Source organism: Scyliorhinus torazame, chromosome 7 (assembly GCF_047496885.1).
Source record: "Scyliorhinus torazame isolate Kashiwa2021f chromosome 7, sScyTor2.1, whole genome shotgun sequence".
Taxonomy (NCBI): Eukaryota; Metazoa; Chordata; class Chondrichthyes; order Carcharhiniformes; family Scyliorhinidae; genus Scyliorhinus; species Scyliorhinus torazame.
Window position 1 is genome coordinate 272,301,452 of NC_092713.1, and position 24,617 is coordinate 272,326,068.

General features: G+C 47.4%; 1 protein-coding gene across 1 annotated transcript in view; it reads right to left on the reverse strand.

The window, feature by feature from the left end:
- LOC140427037 (long-chain-fatty-acid--CoA ligase 6-like) overlaps positions 1–24,617 on the reverse strand; it is a 299,763-nt gene that overhangs the window by 43,177 nt on the left and 231,969 nt on the right. Inside the window, exon 15 of the mRNA XM_072512470.1 lies at positions 4,700–4,772. Within this exon, the coding sequence (XP_072368571.1) occupies positions 4,700–4,772 (73 nt within the window). The remainder of the gene's footprint in view (positions 1–4,699; positions 4,773–24,617) is intronic.

The window sequence follows — 24,617 nt, forward strand, 5'->3', positions numbered from 1 at the left end:
CATCTCCGTCTCCCTCTTAATCTCACATCTCCTTCCCTTCTCCTTTCCTAACACTCTCCTCCTCCTTTCCCTTCCCCTCACCCCCTCTTCTCTTATGAATCATAAGTCACAAAAACGGGCCACTCTGCCCAGTGTGTTTGTGCCAGCTTTATGCAAGAGCATCTTGCCTAATCCCGATCCCCCGTCTGGTCCATGTGGCCCTACAACATTTCTCTTCAAGTAATTATCCAATTCTCTTGTGCAGGACTCAATTAGAACTGCCACCACTGCAGCCTCAGAGCATATTCCATTCCCCAACTATTTGGTGCATTAAAAAGTTCTCCATCATATTTTCCTTCCTTCTTTTGCCAATCACTTTAAATTGGTGTCCTTTGGTTCTGGATCCTTCCACCTTTAGGAGCAGTTTCTCCCTATCTATTGTCATGAGAATGTCGCTTTAAGAAATGTTTGGCTGCTCATGTTACTGCAGTGATGTCAGAGTGTGGGTGGAGCTGAGCTCTCGTTCTGCTTTTTAGTTTCACTTTGAGAGAAGCTTGGGTGTGTCTGTGTTTTTGGTTTCGTTTTTCAGTGTGTTGCAGCTGAAGTCAGACAAAGCAGCTGTACTGTTGAGCTCTCTGCCATGAAAGACTATCTCGGGATCATTTGGTGAATTCAGAATTATAAATGTTCTCAGTAGTGAATGTAAACCCTGATGTGCTTCTGTTTAAAGGTTTGTTAAGTCTTCAAGGTGTTAAAAGGACAGCTTACTTAATGTTGTATTCTTTGGGGGGTGTATTTGATTTACTGGTTGCTAAGATGTTCACTGTTTGTTTTAGAAAGGTTAATTTGAGTTCTTAGAATAAACATGATTTTGCTGTTTAAAAAAATAATTGTCCATTTCTGCTGTACCACACTTGTAGAGTGGGCCCTGTGCTCCCCATACCACAATCTATTAAAGGTTGTGGGTCAGGTGAACTCCATGATACACTTTGGGGTTCTCTAAACCCTGGCCCACAACACTATCTTTATTAAATTTTCTCTTAATCTGCTCTTCACCAAAGAGAACAGTCCAAGTCTCTGCACCCAATCCACATAACTGAAGTTCCTCACCCTGATATCATTCTCACTAATCTTTTCAGCTCACCCTCTGTAGATATGAACGGTCACATGAGAAGGTGATGACACGACTATATAGGTCACGGGGCTGGAGCCAACCCCAGGATCTTGGGCAGAGGACAAGTACCGTATGTAGCTGTTGAGTATATTGTTGGAAGCCCTTGTCGAAAGTGATGTGAGGAACCCACAACATTCTACAATATCCTTCCTGAAGTGTGGTGCCCAGAACATGTCACAATTCAGTTGAACCAGTGTTTTATACAGGTTTATCCCAACTTCCCATTTTTTGTACTCCAGGGCCCTATTTATAAAACCCAGGATTCTACCACGGTTTCATTTACCACTTTCGCAACATATCCTACCACCAATTATTTGTGCTGCATATATATCCCAAAGGGCCTCTGCTCCTGCATTCATGTAGAATTGTTTTATATTACCTCCTCTTGTTTTTCCATCAAAATGATCACTTCACACCTCGGCTTTAAATTTCAAATGCCACTTGTCTGCCCATTCCACCAAGCTATATTGTTTGAAATTCTACACTATTCTCCTCATAGTTTACAACTTTCAACTTTTGTATCATCTGCAAATTTTGAAATTGTGCCTTATATGTCAAGACCTAGGTCATTAATATACATCAGGAAGAACAATCCTTCGAGAACTCTGCTATTAACTTCATCCAGCCTAACAACACTATTGTTTCCTGTCACCCAGGCAGTTTCACAGCCATGTTGCTACAGTCTATTTTGTTCCATGGGCTCTACATTTGCTGACAAGCCTGTTGTATGACACAAATGCGGTTTGGAAGTTCATGTGTACCACATCAACAGTATGACACTTGCTTTACACAAAACTCAAGTTAGTTAAACACTTTTTGCCCTCAACAAATTAGTGCTTACTTTCTTTAATGAATACACATTTGTCCAAGTTACTAGTACCATCATAGAATTTACAGTGCAGAAGGAGACCATTCGGCCCATCGAGTCTGCACCGGGTCTTGGAAAGAGCACCCTACCCAAGGTCAACACCTCCACCCTATCCCCATAACCCAGTAACCCCACCCAACACTAAGGGCAATTTTGGACACTAGGGGCAGTTTATCATGGCCAATCCACCTCATCTCATGCTTCCCCCTCACTCCTCTGCCCAGTCACCTTCTTCATGTCTCCACCTTGCTATTTCCTCTCTTGAAATTAGTGTGCTCCCTTCCTCCCGAATACATTCCCTTTTCACCCTCCCTCCTCGCCTCGGTTTTCATGATCCCCACCACTTATATTCACTGGACCCTCCTCGCTTCAGTTTTCTCCCATCTCTCCCTTCCCCCCTATCGTCCTATCCCCATTATATCACATTCCCTCTCCTCTCGTCCCATCTGGGCCTCCCCATCTCTCCATCCCATTACTATTACCCTTCTCCTCCCTCCACCTTGCTTCCTTTCTTCTTCTCCGATCTCTTCCCCTCTCTTCTTGGCCGCCCCACGTCTTTCCCAGCCGCTACCCTACCCAAACACCTTCCTACTCTCTCCACGTTCCCCATCTCTGCTGCTCTTCTTCCCTTCCTCTCCTGCCTTCCACACCCATCCTGGTCCTTCCCATCCTCATCCCCTACTTTTCTTCCTGTATTCCTCTACGCTCCTTCTTCTCCTTCACCCCCTCACCGCAGATTTTCCGACCGGGGAGGGGGGGGGGGGGGGGGGACCTGGTTAACAGCGGAAAAGATCCAGCCATTAGCCAATGGCAGCCCGCCTCCACTGCCACGAAACACACCATTGGGGGGAGAGGGGGGGGGGGGGGGTGCAGAAAATCTCCCCCTTTGTCTTTCTTCCTCTTTCCTCCAGTGGCTTCCTTTTCTCCTTGCAATGTTTTTCCTATCCTCCTTTCTTTCCTTTAATTTCTCATCACTTTTACTTTCCTTTGTATCATTTCTACTCTTCCTTCTATATCTCTCTTCCTCCTTTTCCCCCGTCTCTACCCTCCGCTCCCCTCTTCATAACCATTATTCACTATTACCTCTTTATTTTTCCTCTGCTGTCATTCCACGTTTCCTCTCTCCTCCCTACCTCGAGCTCTCCTCCTTTACCTTTTCACCTCCTCCCATACCATTTTCTTGTCCCCACCAATTTCTCCTCCTCCCAGACCATTTCCTGTCCCATCCCTCCCTCCTCATCTCTCATTTCCTCCATCTCCTTCTCCCATCATTTCTCATTCCACTATTCTCATCCTTGTTCCTCTGCTTTCTCTCCTGCTTTTTCCTCCTCTCCTGTCCTTTTATCCATTCCTTCCTCCACCTTGTGGTAAACCACGTTAGTGTATTATATGTATTGTGGTAAACTGTTCACTACTCGACTTGTGTTAATTGATGGCACATCACACCTCATCCATCCTCCTCCTCCTCCCTCTCACTTGCCTTAATCGCCCATATACCCACTTCCCTTGATGTCTTGTCTTCTATCCTTCCTTGATCTGAAATGTGCCCCGGTCTCAATCATGGAAGTAATTTTGACATTTGATGATAGTAACTCTTTGTAATACTTCCCCAAATTTGTGTTTCCAGAAGATGGCCAAACGGATAGTGTCTTCCAATATGTGCATCACCATGGGACATTGTGGGCGGCACATAGTTAGCACTGATGCCTCACAGCATCAGCTTAGATTCCGACCTTGGGTGACTGTTTGTATGGAGTATGCACATTATCCGTGTCGGCATGGGTTTTTTCCGGGTGCTCTGGTTTACTCCCACAGTCCAAAGATGTGCGGGTTAGCTGGATTGGCAATGCTGAATTGCCCCTTCATATCGTAAAGGATAGGTGGGGTTATGAAGGTGGGGAGTGGGCGAGAAGAGAGAAGTCAGTGCAGATTCGATGGGCCAAGGGGCCTCCTTCTGCACTAGAAATTTTATGATTAACAAAATTGAGTTCCAAAAAAAAAATAATCCAAACTCTGATTTTACCTTTCTTTGGTCACCAAACATCCTTTGATTGAGATACAGAATAGGTAAGAAGCAGCTCTCAAACCTCTAATTCTACTCAGAAGCCAACCAGAGAAGCTCTTCCTCTTTCTTAAACATAGTCTGGCTGTTTCCCAAAGGACAGCAACTAACGTTCTGAACTGAAAGTTACGGCATTTTGCGATAGTTCTCTAGTACACCATATCCTACTACACCAGAAACTGGGGCATAGTTTAAGAAGCTTACATAAACCTCTGGATATATAGCGCACATACACTGGGGGCAGCACGGTAGCATTGTGGATAGCACAATTGCTTCACAGCTCCAGGGTCCCAGGTTCTATTCCAGCTTGGGTCACTGTCTGTGCGGAGTCTGCACATCCTCCCAGTGTGTGTGTGGGTTTCCTCCAGGTGCTCCGGTTTCCTCCCACAGTCCAAAGATGTGCAGGTTAGGTGGATTGGCCATGATAAATTGCCCTTAGTGTCCAAAATTGCCCGTACTGTTGGGTGGGGTTACTGGGTTATGGGGGAGGTGTTGGACCTTGGTAGGGTGCTCTTTACAAGAGCCGGTGCAGACTCAATGGGCCGAATGGCCTCCTTCTGCGCTGTAAATTCTATGAAATCTATGAAAAAATAGCAATAGAGGCATCATATAGTACCTGATGTCCAGTCTCCAGGTGTGGTAAAGGTACATCCAGCTGTGCACTCAGTCTGTCCATAACCTTCATAGACCTAACCACATTACACAATGGTTATATACGAAAATTACAAGAATAAAGCCTCTTCACAATTTCTTAAAAGTGCTACTGCATTAAGTTTTGTACATAAGCCTAAACACAGACAATTGCTATACAATTACTGACATCTTTTAATCTCTCGAGTTAGCTGCTTTTAACCAGGTGGACACATCCTGTTTTATAGGTTTGGAATCAGTAAAATAGGGTAAACAAGGTGACTGACGAAGGAGTGGACAACACTCTGACTGACAGAGCAACCATAATGATAGAGGCCCCCACTTTACTTGACAAAGTAGTGTTTAGGTTTCAAATCTAGAGTGTTAGCCATCTCAGTTGATTGATTGCTGCTCTGTGGACCAAAGAGCTCTAGTTGCTTGTTGGAGATGACAAATGCCACTCTGTATACATGATTTAGTTAACAAAGCTCATCATATGTTACTGGGAAATTATGTGCACCTATAATTAAGGATAAAGTAACTGAACATCTTGAAAACTTTCAACTGATCAAAGAGTGCTAGCATGACTTTGTAAAGGTCAAGTCATGCCTGACAAATGTGACTGAATGTTTTGGAGACATGACTGAAATAGTGGGCGGGATCAGAGAGCTAGCATGACTCTGCAAAGAGCAAGTCATGCCTGACAAATGTGACTGAATGTTTTGGAGACATGACTGAAATAGTGGGCGGGGAAGACATGTGATAAAGTCCCTCATAAAGTAGTAAGTGGGGCTGGTTTAGCACAGGGCTAAATCGCTGGCTTTGAAAGCAGACCAAGGCAGCCAGCAGCACGGTTCAATTCCCATACCAGCCTCCCCGAACAGGCGCCGGAATGTGGCGACTAGAGGCTTTTCACAGTAACTTCATTTGAAGCCTACTTGTGACAATAAGCAATAAAAATTAAAATTAAAATAAAATAAAAAGAAAGTTGAAGCTCTTGGGAGTGGAGAATAAATTATTTACTTGGTTAGAAAATTGGCTGGGTGATAGGAGAGAGTAGGGATTGACTAGTGGCATCCAATAGGTGTCGGTGTTGGAGCCTCAATTATTCACTGTATTTATTAATTTGCATGACAGAATAAAGAGCCAATATCCAAGTTTGCTGATGGCACAAAGATAAGCAGTAGTGTGAGCAGTGTAGATGGAAGCAAAAATTACATAGTGTGGTACTGAAAACAGACTGACAAGACACACAAGCTAGAAACAGAAACTACCACATGAAGCCCTGGCTGGAATCGATATTGGCTGTCTGCAAGAGCACTCAAGTGAACACACAAGAGGGCAGCACAGTGGCGCAGTTGTTAGCACTGCAGCCTATGGCACTGAGGACCCGGGTTCGATCCTGGCCCTGGGTGCACTGTCTGTGTGGATTTCGCACATTGTGTCTGCGTGGGTTTCACTCCCAAAACCGAAAGATTGTCCCTTAATTGGAAAAACTAATAATTGGGTACTCTAAATTTATATTAAAAAAGTCAACACATAAGCTTCTTATTGCAATATGGACTTTGTGATTGCCTACTGACATTTCCACAACAGAACAAGGCCATGCTATGAATATGTAACAAATTTCCAGACAGGTGATCAACTTTGCAGCAGGACGAAGGACAGACAAAAGAAGCCATCAGACTTCAAAGTGGGTTGTTAGCTGGTCAGACAAGGGTGTTTCAGAGGACAATGGGTCTTGATTGAATCACCCCGACTGAATAAACAGGAATATCCTGGTTTTCCCATGAACGAGTTGAGGTCTGGATGATCGTAGCCTGGCCAGCCTCCTTCACTAAGTGCTGGTAAAACCTAGAGCTCAGCTGTGAGTTTGAGTCATACTTTGTATTCCAATTCTCTTACTCAACAATGTGGAAAAGTGTGTTTTGTCCTTTGTTCATCTCGCAAATAAGGGCACCTTGGTAACATTTTTGATCAATACACTGGTCGAAGTGATTTTACAGATACAACAATGGACATATTCAGAGATTACGTGAATGGGCACAATTGTCAAATGGATTTTAAAATAGGCAAGTTTGAGGTGTACCACTTTAGACCCAAGGATAAATCAGAGTGCCCTCTGACTGGCAAAATGTTGGAGTTCCAAATAGGCTTTGTGTCCATGTACATTCATTATTAAAATGCCAGGGCAGGTCCAAAAATGGAATATGACTTTTATATCTAGAGGGCTAGAATATTTTACAATCCCAGCTAATGTTAATATTGGTCAAGTCACATCCCACAATGAAACCTGGCTTGAAAAATCCTAACATTTATTTGAAGAAACCTTGGAGGGCAGTTACTGATCACATTCACAGGAGTTTGCATGGGCACTTTTAACAAAGAATAAAACAATATTAAACAAGAAAATGGAATGTATTACAAAAGATAAAAAAGGTTGAAAAGATTTGATGCACGATCAATTGCACAAAGACGAGAGTTGAATACAACTGAGGCTTTATTACACGAAGATGTGTGGCCTCCTACTGGCAAAATGGCTGCTGTATGGGGAGCACACATTTATACTCCGCCTACTGGGTGGAGCCAGCAGGCAGGGACTACCCCCGTACCTGTAGTACAAGGCCTTACCACAATTCTCCTAATATATACAACAGTGGTGATTACCACATTCACCCCCTGTTAAAATTGAGACCGGTGGGGGTGGCAGAGAACTATATACAGAACAAGTTTTAATATACAGAGGCAAAAAAAATTTTGGAGACTGGTGCTTTAACAGACCCGAACCAATTACAGGTTTAGCAGGTCCGGGGCCTTGATCGGACGTTGGGAATGACGCAGTGGTGGCGGTGATTCCGGTGCCGGTCTGGTCCTCGGTGACTCCGGGAGCGTGCCAAAATCCTCCTCATCCTCGGGCGTGGGCAGGGGAAGGACTGATGGGCCCGGGGGGGGTGATTGCTGCTGGGTGCACCGGGGGAGGAGAGGGTGGCGCCAGGCCGGAGGGGTGTGTGTGGGGAACCTGCTGGTGCCAGGTCCCTGAGGGAGACAGTATCCTGGTGGCCGTCGGTGTACGCTACGTAGGCATACTGGGGGGTTAGCGTGGAGTAACTGCACCCTTTCAACCAACGGGTCCACCTTGTGGAGTTGTACGTGCTTATGGAGGAGTATGGGTCCTGGAGCTGCGAGCCAAGTCGGGGGCGACACCCCGGATGTGGACCTCCTGGGGAAGGCGAAGAGACGTTCAAGGGGTGTGCCGTTAGTCGCAGTCCATAGGAGCGACCGAATGGAGTGCAGTGCATCGGGGAGGACCTCCTGCCAGTGGGAGGCCCTCCAGACCGTCCCGTTGTCCCTCTCCACCTGCCCATTCCCCCGGGGGTTATAGATGGTCGTCCTGCTGGAGGCGATACCACTGCTGAGCAGGAACTGACGCAGCTCATTACTCATGAATGAGGATCCCCTGTCGCTGTGGATGTAGGCGGGGAAGCCGAACAGAGCGATGATGTTGAGGGCTTTGATGACGGTGGCAGACGTCACGTCGGGCATGGGATGGCGAAGGGGAATCTGGAGTACTCATCGGCTACACTGAGGAAATACGTGTTGCGGTCGGTGGAGGGGAGGGGATCTTTGAAATCCACTCTGACGCGTTCAAAGGGGCGAGAGGTCTTCACCAGGCGCGCATGGTCCGACTGGTAGAAGTGCGGTTTCTGGTGATTGCCCGTACTTCCTCGACGGAGTAGGGCAGATTGCGGGCCTTGATGAAGTGGTATAATCATGTGACTCCCGGGTGACAAAGGTTGTCATGCAGGGTCCGGAGTCTGTCCACCTGTGTGCTGGCACTTGTACCTCGGGATAGGGCATCGGGGGGCTCGTGGAGCTTACCGGGGCAATACAAAATCTCGTAGTTGTAGGTGGAGAGCTTGATCCTCCACCGCAAGATTTTATCGTTTTTGATCTTGCCCCGCTGTGTGTTGTTAAACATGAAAGCTACCGACCGTTGGTCAGTGAAGAGAGTGAATCTCCTGCCGGCCAGGTAATGCCTCCAATGCCACACGGCTTCAACGATAGCCTGGGCCTCTTTTTCGACGGAGGAGTGTCGAATATCAGAGGCATGAAGGGTTCGTGAAAAGAATGCCACAGGCCTGCCTGCCTGGTTGAGGGTGCCGGCCAGAGCGACGTCTGATGCGTCGCTCTCCACTTGAAAGGGTAACGTCTCGTTGTATGCGTGCATCGCGGCCTTGGCGATGTTGGCCCTAATACGGTTGAAGGCCTGTTGAGTCTCGGCCGTCAGGGGGAAAAGAGTGGGCTGGATGAGTGGGTGGGCCTTGTCCGCATAGTTCGGGACCCACTGGGCGTAGTAAGAAAAGAACCCCAGGCAGCGTTTGAGGACCGTGGGGAAGGGGGAGTTCCATGAGGGGGCGCATGCGGTCGGGGTAAGGCCCCAGAACTCCGTTCTGGACCACATAGCCGAGGATGGCTAAGCGGTTCGTGCTGAATACGACTTCTCCTTGTTATAGGTGAGGTTTAGGAGAGTGGCGGTGTGGAGAAATTTGGCACGGTTGGCATCAAGGTCCTGCTGATTGTGGCCGCAGATGGTGACATTGTCTAGGTAGGGGAAAGTGGCCCGCAGCCCGTACCGGTCGACCATTCGGTCCATCTCCCTTTGGAAGACCGAGACCCCGTTGGTGACGCCGAAGGGAACCCTAAGAAAATGGTAGAGGAGGCTATCTGCCTCCTCAAAAGCAGTGTATAGGCGGTCCGCCTTACGGATGGGGAGCTGGTGGTAGGCGGATTTTAGGTCTACAGTTGAGAAGACCCGGTACTGTGCAATCTGATTGACCATATCAGATATGCATGGGAGGGGGTACGTGTCGAGCTGCGTGTACCGATTGATGGTCTGGCTGTACGACCATTCGGTGTTTCTCCCCAGTTTTCACCACTACCACTTGGGCTCTCCAGGGGCTGTTGCTGGCCTCGATGATGCCTTCCCGAAGCAGCCGCTGGACCTTGGACCTGATGAAGGTCCTGTCCTCAGTGCTGTACTGTCTGCTCCTGGTGGCGAAGGGTTTGCAATCCGGGGTTAGGTTTGCGAATAGGGAAGGTGGGTGGACCTTTAGGGTCACGAGGCCACACGCAGTAAGGGGTAGTAGGGGTCCGCCAAATTTCAATATTAGGCTCTGGCGGTTACACTGGAAGTCCAGGCCAAGTAGCAGGGCAGAGGTTGGGGAGGACGTAGAGGCAGTAGCCGCTGAATTCTACGCCCTGGATCGTGAGCGTGGCTATGCAGTACCCCCAGATCGCCGCGGAGTGGGACCCGGAGGCCAGGGAGATTCTCTGTTTGGCCGGGTGTACCGCGAGGGAGCAGCGCCTTACCGTATCAGGATGGATGAAGCTTTCGGTGCTCCTGGAGTCCAGCAGACAGGAGATCTCGTGCCCATCGATCTTCACGCTTGTCGAGGCTGTGGCTAGGTTGTGCGGGCGAGACTGGTCAATTGTGCCCGAGGCGAGTAGCGGCCGGTCGTCGCTGGTGATGGACGATGGGGTGCCCGGGGGGGGGGGGCACGGGTCCTGGTATGGTGGTGGCGCCCATGTGCCATGGGGGAGACAAGATGGCGGCGACTGAAGATCCTGAGGTGGACAAAATGGCGGCACGTGGCGGGGTTTGAAAAAGATGGCGGCGCCCATGGGCCGCACATATTCCGAGGAGGGGAAGATGGCGGTGCCCACTGTCCATACGCGGGGGGGGGGGGGGGGTGGCACGATCGCGGCGACTGAGCAGGCCTGGCGCACCGCAGCGAAGTGCCCCTTCTTGCCGCAGGCCTTGCAAAGGGCACTGCGCGCTGGGCAGCGTTGGCGGGGGTGTTTCTGCTGCCCACAGATGTAACATCTGGGGCCCCCAGGGTTGGCTGGCTGGCGCGTGGCATCGGCCTAGGATTGGCTGAGTGGGGTTCCCGGTGGGGCGGCCGTCTGCGGAGTCCACGATGCGTAGGAGGAGTGGGCCGCGCGGCCGGGGGTGTAGGCCTGGATATTGCGCAAGGCAATTGTCATCGATAGCGCCAGCTTTTTGGTTTCCGCGAGGTCGAGCGTGGCCCCCTCTAAAAGTCGCTGCCGGATGTGGTCTGACCCTATCCCAGTGACGAAAGCGTCCCGCATGAGGAGCTTCGAATGTTCCGTGGCCGTGACGGCCTGACAGTCACAGTCTCTGACCGGGGAATTAAAGCACGCCAGAAATCTTCTACGGACTCACCAGGGAGCTGACTACGAGTAGAGAGTATGTGTCTGGCGAAGAGCGTGTTCGTCCGCTGGGCGTAGTTCTCTTTCAGTAGCGCCATGGCTTCATCATAGGTCGGTGCGCCCTGGATAAGCGGAAAAACGTTGGAGCTCAGCCACGAGTAGAGGATCTGGATCTTCTGAGCTTCCGGAATTGAGTCTTGCGCAGACCGGATGTAAGCTTCGAAACAAGCTAGCCAATGTTCAAAGTCCTTTTTGGCGTTGCTTGATTGCGGATCCAGCTGCAGGCGATCCGGCTTGATGCGGAGATCCATCTTCTGAAAACTTTAGTATAATAAATTGATGCACGATCAATTGCACAAAGACGAGAGTTGAATATAACTGAGGCTTTATTACACTAAGATGTGTGGCCTCCTACAGCAGCTGGCGAAATGGCTGCTGTATGGGGAGCACATATATTTATACTCCTCCTACTGGGCGGAGCCAGCAGGCAGGGACTACCCCAGTACCTGTAGTACAGGGCCTTACACACATCTCCTAATATATACAACAGTGGTGATTACCACAAGATTTCAATACAAACACCAGTAAGGAGTCAAATGCAACAACACCTCCTCCACAATAGTCCTCAATACCAGGGCCCTGCAAGACTGCATATTTAGCCCCCACTATACTCCCTGTACACACATGACTGCATGGCAAAATTTGTTCCAACTCCATCTACAAGTTTGCTGACGATACGACCATAGTGGGCCGGATCTTGAATAATGACACGTCAGAAGCAAAGTACTGTACACACCCCTGTCAACATCAACGAGGCCAAGGTGGAGATGGGTAACAGCTTTAAATTCCTAGGGGTACACATAACCAAAAAATCTGTCCTGGTCCACCCACGTCGACGCTACCACCAAGAAATCACAACAGCGCCTATACTTTCTCAAGAAACTAAGGAAATTCAGCATGTCCACATTAACTCTTACCAACTTTTCAGATGAAGCATAGAAAGCATCCTATCTGGCTGCATCACAGCCTGGTATGGCAACTGCTCGGCCCAAGACCGCAAGAAACTTCAGAGAGTCGTGAACACAGCCCAGTACATCACACGAACCTGCCTCCCATCCATTGACTCCATCTACACCTACAGCTGTCTGGCGAAAGCGGGCAACATAATCAAAGACCCCTCCCACCGGCTTATTCACTCTTCCAACTTCTTCCATCAGGCAGGAGATACAAAAGTCTGAGAACACGCATGAATAAACTCAAAAACAGCTTCTTCCCCACTGTTACCAGACTCCTAAACGATCCTCTTATGGACTTACCTGATTAACACTACACCCCTGTATGCTTCACCCGATGCTGGTGTCTATGTAGTTACATTGTGTACCTTGTGTTGCCCTATTATGTATTTTCTTTTCATGTGCTTAATGATCTGTTGAGCTGCTCGCAGAAAAATACTTTTCACTGTACCTTGGTACACGTGACAATAAACAAATCCAAATTCAATCATACTACTACAATAATTTTACAAATACATACAAATTTGTAAAGTTAAGTTTACAATATTTATCTATTCACAGAAAGTATATGATAAGTGTAAACAAGCTAATAGGTGAACTGCAGTCGGAAACACTGCATCCAAACAAGTGACCACCAAAGTACATTCCAAGAATTTCTCAATCGCCCAGCCACACTTGTTACACCATGAGCCAAATGGTCTCACAAACTATCTTTCTCACAAAGACTTCCAATCTCCACATGCAAAGAATTCACCTTGGAAATTTCTCCCAAACGTCACTTCCATTCTGATGCCTTCAACAAGGATCTACTTCCAGGGTTTCACACTCCCTCCTATAAGATCATAAAACATAGGAGGAGAATTAGGCCATTTGGCCCATCGAATCTACTCCACCATTGAATCATGACTGATATGTTTCTCATCCCCATTTTCCTGCCTTCTCCCCATAACCCCGATTCCCTTATTAATCAAGAACCTATCTATCTCGGTCTTAAAGACACTCAGTGAATTGGCCTCCACAGCCTTCTACGGCAATGAGTTCCACAGATTCATCACCCTCTGGCTACGAAATTCCAACTCATTTCAGTTTTAAAGGATTGTCCCTTCAGTCGGAGGCTGTAGCCTCAGGTTCTAGTTTTTCCTACTAGTGGAAACATCTTGTCCATTAACACTATCTAGGCCTCTCAGTATCCTGTAAGTTTCAATAAAATCCACCCTCATCCTTCTAAACTCCCAACGAGTACAGATCCAGAGATTCAACCACTCCACATATGACAAGCTCTTCATTCCAGGAATCAGTCTTATAATAATAATAACTTATTGTCACAAGTAGGCTTCAATGAAGTTACTGTGAAAAGCCCCTAGTCGCCACATTCCAGCGTCTGTTCGGGGAGGCCTTTACGGGAATTGAACCCTCGCTGCTGGACATGTTCTGCAGTACAGGCCAGCTGTTTAGCCCACTGTGCTAAACCAGCCCCCATGAACCTCGTCTGGACCCCTTCCAAGGCCAGAACATCCTTCCTGAGATACGGGGCCTAAAACTGCTCACAATACTCCAAATGGGATCTGACCAGAGCCTTATACAACCTCAGAAATACACCCCTGCTCTTGTATTCTAGTCCTCGTGACATGAATGCTAATGTTGCATTCGCCTTCCTAACTGCCGACTGAATCTGCACGTTAACCTTAAGAGAATCTTGAACTAGGACTCTCAAGTCCCATTGTGCTTCGATTTCCCAAGCCTTTTCCCATTTAGAAAATAGTCAATGCCTCCATTCTTCTTACCAAAGTGTAAAACCTCACACTTTTCCAGATTGTAGTCCATCTGCCCACTCTCTGAGACAGTCCAAGTCCTTCTGCAGACCCTGCTTCCATAATGCTACCTGTCCCTCTGCATATCTCTATATCATCTGCAAACTTAGCAACAGTGCCCTCAGTTCCTTCTTCCTTTCTGATGTTCCCTTTCCCATAGATCTCCACATATCTTCAAATTTAATCTTCCAAGCACACTTACAGATATTCAGCAATGCCATACAGAATATCACTGCTCCAAAGGGCATCTTTGCCCTTATGGCTCGCAGCAGAGTAACCAACCTACAGCTGTCCGCTCAGATCTTCTGGCTTCTCAAGTCCACTTGCTTCTAGTTTGCTCTCTGAAGCTCTCTCTTTAACTATGAGCCAACTGCTCTGCTCTTACTTAACAGGACCGGTTTCAGATTCCTGTCATTGAACTTGTGGGACCTCTTTCTGTCCCTCTTCCTGATTTGCAACCTTCTTTTTGCTTTTAGATCATGTCCCTGTCCCCCTCCAGTGTCCTGTTTCTTGGGACACCTCCTCTGGAAAAGTGCTCCTCTTAAGAGTCAACTGACCTCCAGTTTCACACTTTCACCTTAACTTTTCCTTTCTGCACAGGCCATTTCCTAATCTGAATCAATAAAAATAACTGCATTGCACAGGGTCATTTCCCAGCCATGAAAATCAACAAACTGCACATGTGTAACCATTCTCCGGCTGATGCATGTGCAGCAACCCCAAGGTCCGTTGCGAACTGGCAATCTCCAATCTCGGATTTAAATTTAAGTATTTTCTTTTCCTTGGGGTTCATCACACATCACACTCTCCCCTCAAAAGAAATTTTCACTGGAGTGAAAGTTTCTTTACAATGGCATTAAGTCTTCTTTACAAGAACCTAATATGAAACTTATAACAAATAGCTTATTATATACTCTACAAATAAACTTTTCACTTAATTTCCCAACTAAATCACATCATATATTGTACAATTACAAAAATAAAGCAAAAGTCTAGCAAAAATACGATCAGAATTTACACATTATACCATTACTCTACCCCCGTGTTTCTTTTATTCCAGCATTAACTGGGCAAAGAAATTGGGGGTGCAGCCCAATCCGGATTGTTTTCATTAGAAGTCAGTATAATTCCATTCTCTAGCTCATTGTCGGAACCAGAATGGTGGTAAATTTGTAGTGAGAAGGTCAAAATGCCATTTTTATGCATTAACAACTCATTCTTCCTCTGATCTAATCTATTTTTGCTATTTCAAGAACGTTACACAAAACATTTCATATTGCTGCCTGGTTTTAATTTTGAACATTCAATTTTAAAAGGGTAATGGTTGATAGATATTTTTGAGAATGGAAAATAGTTTCCAGGCCAAAGATATACAAAATAGGTGGATTGGCCATGATAAAATTGCCCCTTAGTGTCCAGGGATGTGCGGGTTAGGTAATGGGATTAGGGCTGGGTGGATGGGCGAGTGGACATGGGTAGAGTGCTCTTTCAAATGGTCGGTGCAGACTCGATGGACTGAATGGCCTCCTTCTGTACTGTAGGGAGTCTATGATTCTATGGTGTTCCACAGGACTCAGTCTTGGGGCCCTTGCGGTTTGTTGTATATATTAATGATTTAGACTCATTGGGCATTTGTTGAATGTTATAATGATTCCCTCGGAGGGACGGAATGTGGAGGTGGCATTCGCTATGTATGCGGAGAGCGTCGTTTATCGGGTAGAATGGGAATATTTGTGGGAGGGACTGGAGCGGTCGGGTTCGGGCAGGGGTTTGTGGATTAGGTCCGGTTGTTGTATCGGGCGCCAGCAGCGAGCGCAAGGATGAACTGGGTGAGTTTGGGGTATTTTGGCTGTATCATGGGACAAGGCAGGGATGCCCACTCTCCCCGTTGCTCTTTGCCTTGGCGATAGAGCCATTGGCAATGACGTTCTGTCAAGGGAATAGTGCTGGGGGGGGGTGGGGGGAAAGAGCACAGGGCCTCGCAATATGTGGACAATTTATTGCTGATATATCGGACTCATTGGAAGGTGGGGGGGGGGGGGGAGATCATGGGCATTTTGGAAGGATTCGTTGGTTCTCTAGGTTTAAACATGGGGAAGTGTGGGGTCCTTCTGATCCAGGCAAAGGGGTAGGAGAAGAAGTTGGGCGAGCTGCTGTTTAAGGTAGTGGGGCGAGTTTCAGGTATCTGCGCATTCAGGTGGAGCGGGGATGGGAGCAGCTACATCAATGAATTTGGCACGACTGGTGGAGCAGATTAAGGTTTTTTTTTATAAAGAGGTGGGACGTGCTCCGCTGTAGTTGGCGGGGCAGGTGCAATCTGTGAAGATGACGGTTCTCCCGAGGTTTTTATTTGTGTTTCAGAGCCTTCCGATTTTTATTCCCAAGGCTTTTTTTTAAAAAAAGGAAGATTAATGCATTGATCTCGGGGATTGTGGGGGCGGGGAAAGCCCCACGGGTGAAGGTGGTGCTGCTGGAGCGGGGATGTTTGGAGGCGAGGGTGGGGAATGGCAGGCACGCCTTGCCAAATTTGATGACCTACTTACTACTGGGCAACAAATATAGCCATGGTCAGGATGCGGGGAGTGGGGGAGGGATCAGATGGAGGCAGCCTCTTGCAAGGACACTAGTTTAGGGGTGCTGTTGGCAGCGCCTCTTCCATTCTCGCTGGCCAGGTACTCCACAAATCAGGTGGTGATGGTGGCCCTGAGGATTTTCAGACAGTGGAAGCAGCACCGGAGGCTGGAGGGTACCTCGGTTTGGGCACCAATTTGCGGAATCATAGGTTTGCTCTGGGAGGGCTAGATGCGGGATTCGGGGGTGGCAGCGAGCGTGGATTGAGCGGTTTGGAGACCTATTCGTGGTGGGCAGCTTTTTGAGCTTGGAGGGGTGGTAGAGGAGTACGAGCTGCCAGCGGGAATGGGTTATGGAACTTACAGGTGCGGAACTATGTGAGGAAGCAGGTGCCGTACTTTCCTGACCTGCCGCACATCCGGGTTGCAGGACAAGGTGGTGTCGAAAACGGGGGTTGGCGAGGGTAGGGTGTCAGAGGTCTAAAAGGAATTGATGGATTGGGGCGGCACGGTGGTTAGCACCGATGCCTTACAGCTCCAGGGTTCAATTCTGGCCTTGGGTGGAATTTTGTTTGCCGATCAGTTGGTACCGCAAGGATGTTTTTTCCCATCATTTCCGGTAGTGCCACTCAGCATCACTGTTCGAAAGGGTCCTGTTGCTTGCGGGGACGGAGGAGGAAAGTATGTCTGGAATTTATGGGAGGATCCTGGCAGAGGATACAGCATTCCTGGAGGGGATTAAGGCCAAGGGGAAGGACAATGTCGGGGGTTGAATTGGAGGTCGATCGGGAGTGGAATTGGAGGAAGGAATGTAGTGTTAGAAGCCCTGCAAGGGTGAATGCCACATCTTTGTTCACAAGACTTAGGCTTATACAGTTGAAGGTGATACACTGGGCACATTTAACAAGATCTAGGATGAGTCGGCTGTTTGAGGGATTGCAGGACAACTGTGACTGTTGTGGGAGGGGCCCAGCCAACCATGATCTGGGCATGATCTGAGCTTGAGATATTTTGGGTCTCCTTCAGCAACATGTCAACAATTATACAAATTGAACTGGAGCCCAGTCCTTTAGGGGCCATACTTGGGGTGTCAGACCTGCTGGAGCTGCAGACAGGAGTGGGGACAGATGTCCAAGCCTTTGCCTCACTGATTATCATAACTCAGGGGAGTTAGTAGAGATCAGCTTCTACATCCAATGCCTCAGTTTGGCTGGGGGTGGGGGGGGGGGAAGAGTTTTTTTACCTTGAGAAAATTAAGTACATCATGAGGGGTGCAACTGAGAGGTTCTACAAAAGATGACAGCCTTTTATTTTGTATTCAAAGAGCTAGTCACCATCAGCTGTTTTGGGTGGGCAGGGGTTACTATTGTTTTCTGTCTGTTATCAAAAAATATTTAAAAAAATATTATTTCAATTGACAGGTGTCATTAGATGTAGAGGGATGAGGAGATTAATGGGAGGGAAAAGTAAAGGAAGCAGTAGGAGGAGAGATAGGATGGGAAGAGAAGAGAAATGTAGCTGGAGGACAGAGGGTGAGGGAGGAATGGAATGGCACCAATGATGGAATTAAGTGGACAGGAGAAGGTGGAAAGAAGATGAGACACAAAGACAGAGGGGGAAGACAGAGGTTGAAAAACGAAGAGTGAGGAGAATAGGAGAGGAAGGAAACATGGGAATTGAGGTTCCAAGGTAGGGAGCAGCCGTTTTACAAATTGTATCTTGATGATTGGGAGCAACTAAATACATTAGATTTTTACTTAAGTGGTGGAAGGAGGGGAAATAGTTAATTTACTGCCTCAAATGACAACATCAACTTGTATGTGATTTTAAGTGGAAAATATTCCAAGGTGCTTCACAGGAATGTAAATACAATCTGACACCAGGCCATGTAAGGAGATATTAGGGCAAATGTCAAGCTTGGTCAAACAGGTAGATCGTGAAGAACATCTTAAAAAAGGTCAAGAGGTAGAGTGGTTCAGGGAGGGTGTTCTAGAGCTTAAGGCCTTGGCAGCTGAAGACACGGAGCTTCAGGAAAGGTAGACACCAATTTGGGAGGTGGCAGCATATTTAAGGGCATTTGGGGAGGAAAGGGAGTTTGGAGATTGGGTTGTATCTTGTAGGACAGAAGAGTGTGGGTTTGATTTTTGAGGAGATGACTGGCAAATTTGAAGGAGTGGGACAGCACTGAAGGAAAGAGAACCATTGACAATAAATGAACAAAGAGTCATGAGGGTCCTCTGCCTTGGTGGGTGGTACGGAGGTGTCTCATCTACTTTTATCACCTCTGGAGATCGGTATGGATTGGTTTTCAGTTGGGTCTGTGTCTGATATTTTTTTCCAACCAACGAATATTTTTGTTTTGTCAACAATAATTTCCTCATTCATTGATTGCACATTGTTGAGCTGTCATTCTCATGTTAAGAAGTTCCACTGAGAGTTCACTGGTTTTTGTTAATTTTATCCCATTTGTTATGCTTCACTTTCTTTCAACTTTTGGGTTGGAGTTTATGGCACCATCTTGGATTTCACTATATTTGCCCGTGATCAGTCAAAGTTTTTGCTAATTTAAAGAATTTACCTTTTCCAATGTATTCATCTGTGCAACTTTGCAATTTGCTTATTTTAATTTAATTTTTTTGTATGGTGAGCTTTTATTTTCTGTATTAGACCATCACGTCATGTAACACAGGGAGGATTTTTAGTTGCCGTTCAAATGGCCGCAGAGACTATAGAATAACCACTTTGCCTGCTGATGAAGAGTTGGTGTGAGGCAGAGTCATTTTGAGCACACTGCTGAGTTGCAGGTGTCAGTGGGGCACACTTGCAGCTATCCAGTTTGGGGAGCCTCAGAGTGCCAGGCCCGCCTCAATATTTCGTGCAGTTGAATTGTGTAGCAGTGGGGTGCAGAGAGAGGGATGCAATGGGGGTGGGGGGGTGGGGTTAAGCTGAAGTTCTGGTTGGGAAACCCGAAAGCCTGGGGGCTGGATTCTCTGGCTATGTCCTCGTGCCGGCGTGGGAACGGTGGCATTTTACGGCCGAAAATTTGGCGCAAAATGGCCACCGATCCTCCGTGTAGCTGGGGGCTAGCAGGATGGCAGTGGAGAGCACCCGGCTCTAGCTACCGATATGGCCCGTGCAACATGGCGCCGGCTGCTCGCGGAATCCAGCCTGTGAAATAGTGCCCCACTTTGCTGGCTCGCAAGCCCCGGACCACCCCCCAACAGTGCCCCCAACCCCTGATAAAGACCACCCTACCCGCGAATCGGCCCTCCATCGACTGTGGTGGCGCTTGACTGAGTCCGCAGCCGCCACGCCAAGTTCCCGACGGATGAGACCACACGTGACCGTGCCCTCGGGAACTCGGCCGGTCGGGGGCGGAGTTTCGGGGGGAGGGCCTCAGGTAATGTCCTGAGTCGTCAGTACGGCACGCGGTGTACTCAGAGTACGATGATTTGGAGGGAGCGGAGGATCGCAAAAGTGGCACCGCCCGCGATTTGATAGTGAACAGGGATTCTCCGGCCGAACGCGATTGGAGAATCCCAGCCAGGATTTCCTGAACATGTACCACTTTAACTCCACAATAAATGTGCTCTCTTTTTAGCAATTTCTTCATCCAAAGCCAGCCTGATTGGCAGTCTAGTTGGATAGTTGGATATGGTGTGCATTCTAGATGCAGGTAGGATTCCTGCCGTTAGGGTAGAGATCATGAAATAAAATCTGAAGTGCACCGACTCATTAAAATAATTAGATGAGGAACCCCTATCCTAGGAGGGTTGGTAGTTTGTGCCCCTGTCCCATCTCCATTAAAATCGGAAATTGTCAGATTTGAAGCAGGACAAGTTTGGTTTTGAGATTTTAAAAATTACCATCTCACCTGACTCAAAGCCACTTTTTTTTGCTGTTAAAATTATCCTCATTAAGTTGGCCGGGGGTGGGGGGGTTGGATTCTAGGGTACTGAGGATCACAGGGTAGATGTCCTTGAAGGCCATACGCATTCGTACCTGAAAACTGCAGTCATAGGATCACGATACGCATATTTATGTAGTTGTGCCATATATCATTCCTGCCCAAAAAAGGTATCTGTTCTAGTGAAGCTGTTTACAGAGATACTTGCAAGTTGAGAGAGACATAACTTGGGTGTTAATGGGACAGCCAAGATACATACCTCCCTTCAGATTTTCAATTGTTGATCATGCATTTCTTTTCTTTTGAGAGTTTTCGCTGAGCACTTGCCTCTGAGGCTTAATAGAGCATGAGGGGAAGCAAACAGAATGGACCAGGAGGCTTTAAACAAAAGCAAGAGTGGAAGAGACAGAGAACAGACACAGAGGCTTAAAAGAGTGAAGGGGAATTAAGACAGATCAGAGACTAGCTGCTGCTAGTGCTGGTGAGGCTCAGTCTGTGAACAATCCGCATTCAGAGAAAATAAATTGTGAGCTCATAGGGAACCAACCAGCTAAATATTGATTAGCAAGTATCTTGGCTCATTCACCTTTTAAGAACTGGTACAAATTATTGATAACTGAAGGTTTTCCCAGTGGTAAGCATTTCCCAATGGTAAGCTTTTATAGTAGCAGTAGCTTATTGGGAGTAGTAGGGTTTAGGAATTAAAATTAATTAAATTAAAAAGTACTAAATTAATCAACACAATAAAAAGACAGGTGGCGAGTTCAGACCTCAGTGTGATCCAAGTGTTAGCAGGGTTAGGAGCTTTGGCTCAGAGTTAGTGAGCTGGAAGCTGAGCTGGAGACACTGCGATGCATCTTGGAGGGTGAAGGGGGATTTAGAAATCCAAAGAGAATGGTTGAGAAATCAGAAGAGTATAGCAATGTGGGTAAAGGGCAGATGGGACAGAATTTAACAAAAATTATACATCAGTGAATAAGGTAATTGCAGGGAACAGAAGTAAATACATTTAATTAAGCATTCTTCATCTGAATGCACAAAGTAAAAATAGACTTAGTCACCAACAGGCATGGGTTTCAAGATAATCATGATCAGGTTTTGAAATAAACATTCCAAGGTACACAGTATTTCGGAAAGACAGATGAAATGGCAAAGGAGGAGGGGTAGCCCTGATGACATTAGGATTTGGATCTGGCCTCTGAAGATCATGAACTAGAATAAGTATGGATGGAAATTAGGAATAGCGAGAGTAGTTTATAGGCCCCCTAGTTTTCACTGAACACAGCATTAAACAAGAAATTAATTGGAGCTTGTAATAATTATAGAGACTTCTTCACATAGACTGGTACAATCAAATTGGCACGGTTGGTCTAGAAGAGGAGTTTTAGAAATGTTTTTGAGCGTTTCTTGGGCCAATAGGTTTTTGGAGCTAACTAGGAATGAAGCTATCTTGGGTCTAGTTTGGCGCAATGTAGCAGGGTTAATTAGTAATGTCACAGTAAAAAATCGATTGGGAAGTAGTAAATTCCAGATTGAATTTGAAAGAACATACTCCAAACACAAACAAGAGTCTTAAGCAAAGTTAATTACATGTTTATGAGGGGAGAACTGGCCAAGTCAAGCTGGACAAATAGGATAAAAAGTAAGTGCTGGGGCCTCAGCTCGTTACAATCTACATTAATTACTTAGATGAAGAAATAGTAATGTATCCAGTTTGCTGATGATACAAAGCTAGGTGGAAAGGTAAGCTGTGGAGAGGACACAAAGATTGCAAAGAGAAATGGGCAACAAGATGGATTCTAATGTAGGGAAGTGTGAAGTTATTCACATTGGTCAAAAGAATAAAAGAGTAAAATATTTTTTAAAGGGTGTAAAACTTTGTTGATGTCCAAAGACACTTGGATGGGACCATACAAGGAATGCAAAAAGTTAATATTGAGGTACAACAACCAATTAAGAAAGCAAATGGTAAGTTGGACTTGGGAAACTGGAGAAGTCTTGCTAGGGTTATACATGGTCTTGATGAGACCACATCTGGAGTTTTGGTCTCCACATTTAAGATAGATTTGCATTGGAGGTGGTACAGCAGGGGGTTGTCCTTTGATGAAAGGCCGAGAAAATTGGGTCTTTTTTCTCTGGATTTAGGAATGAGGCCATTTCAAGGAAATGTACAAACTTTCAAAGGGACTTGTATGGGGTCGATACGGAGGAGGGTAACTCAAAGATGGGAGCAAAGTCTCAGGATAAAGGGCCGATCATTTAGACAGAGACGAGGGGAAATTCCTTCACAAAGTGCAGCTTTGGAATTCTCTGCGCCATCATTAAAACGGAGAGACAGGGGGCGAAATTCTCCCCCAACGGCGCGATGTCCGCCGACTGGTGTCAAAGACGGCGCCAATCAGACGGGCATCGCGCCGGCCCCAACATTGAGGGGCTAGGCCGACGCCGGAGGGATTTCTGCCCCGCCAGCTGGCGGAAATGGCGTTTGTTGCCCCGCCAGCTGGCGCGGAAATGCGGCGCATGCGCGGGAGCGTCAGCGGCCGCTGACAGTTTCCCGGCGCAATGCGCGGGAGCGTCAGCCGCCGCTGAAAGTTTCACACGCATGCGCAGTGGGGAGAGTCTCTTCCGCCTCTGCCATGGTGGAGGCCGTAGCGGAGGCGGAGGGGAAAGAGTGCCCGCACAGCACAGGCCCGCCCGCAGATCGGTGGGCCCCGATCGCGGGCCAGGCCACCGTGGGGGCACCCCCCGGGGTCAGATCACCCCGCGCCCCCCCCAGGACCCCGGAGCCCGCCGACGCCTGGTCCCGCCGGTAAATACCAGGTTTGATTTACGCCGGCAGGACAGGCAATTTCTGGGTGGGACTTCGGCCCATTCGGGCCGGAGAATTGAACGGGGGGTCCCGCCAACCGGTGCGGCCCGATTCCCGCCCCCGCCCAATCTCCGGTACCGGAGACTTCGGCGGGGGCGGGATTCACGGCGGCCAACGGCCATTCTCCGACCCGGCGGGGGGTCGGAGAATGACGCCCAGGGATTTTAGCTCGAAGGGAATGGAAGGTTTTGGGGAACAAGCAGGGAAGTGGAGTTGAAGCCCAAGATCAGCCATATCATACTAAATGGCGCATTAGGCTCTCTGGGTCATATGGTCTACTCTGCTCCTATTTCTTGTGTTCTTTATAACTTCTAAGAGGCTGAGACGACTGTCGGGGTGCTTAGTTCCATTATGCTTCCATAGTGGATTTTGAATTGCCTCTAATGAATCATGTGACATCGACCCACAATAGCATTTTTATTCAACCTTCCCCCACATCATCTTCAGTGCTTCCCCCACGCAGATCAGGTACAATCAGAAACTCACCAGAAGAGAGGATTATAAGACCATAAGACATAGGAGCAGAATTAGGCCACTTGAACCATCGAGTCTGCTCCGCCATTCAATCATGGCTGATATTTTCTCATCCCCATTTTCCTGCCTTTTTCCCATAACTCCTGATCCCCTTATTTATCAAGAACCTATCTATCTCTGTCTTAAAGACACTCAGTGAATTGGCCTCCACAGCCTTCTGCAGCAAAGAGTTCCACAGATTCACCACCCTCTGGCTGAAAAAAAATTCCTCCTCATCTCGGTTTTAAAAGATTGTCCCTTTAATCTGAGATGGTGTCCTCTGGTTCTAGTTTTTCCTACAAGTGGAAACATCCTCTCCACGTCCACTCTATCCAGGCCTCGCAGTATCTTGCACGTTTCAATAAGATCCCCTCTCATCCTTCTAAACTCCAACGAGTACAGACCCAGAGTCCTCAAACGTTCCTCATACGACAAGTTCTTCATTCCAGGGATCATTCTTGTGATCCTCCTCTGGACCCTTTCTAAGGCCAGCATATCCTTCCTTAGATATGGGGCCCAAAACTGCTCACAATACTCCAAATGGGGTCTGACCAGAGCCTTATACAGCCTCAGAAATACATCCCTGGTCTTGTATTCTAACCCTCTTGACGTGAATGCTAACATTGCATTTGCCTTCTTAACTGCAGACTGAACCTGCAGAGAATCGTGAACCTTAAGAGAATCATGACCAAGGACTCCCAAGTCCCTTTGTGCTTCTGCTTTCCGAAGCATTTCCTCATTTAGAAAATAGTCTATGCCTAGATTCCTCCTTCCAAAGTGCATAACCTCACACTTTTCCACATTGTATTTCATTTGCCACTACATTGCCGACTCTCCTAGCTTGTCCAAGTAATTCTTGTGGCAGGGGGATGGGAACCGATGCAGGACGTTGGAAGGTAGTAAAACAGGGACAGAAATAAAAGGCAGTAAGGGGGAAAGTGTAAGGCAGAGAAGCCATAGTCAAAAATCAAAAAGGGCGACAGTACAAGG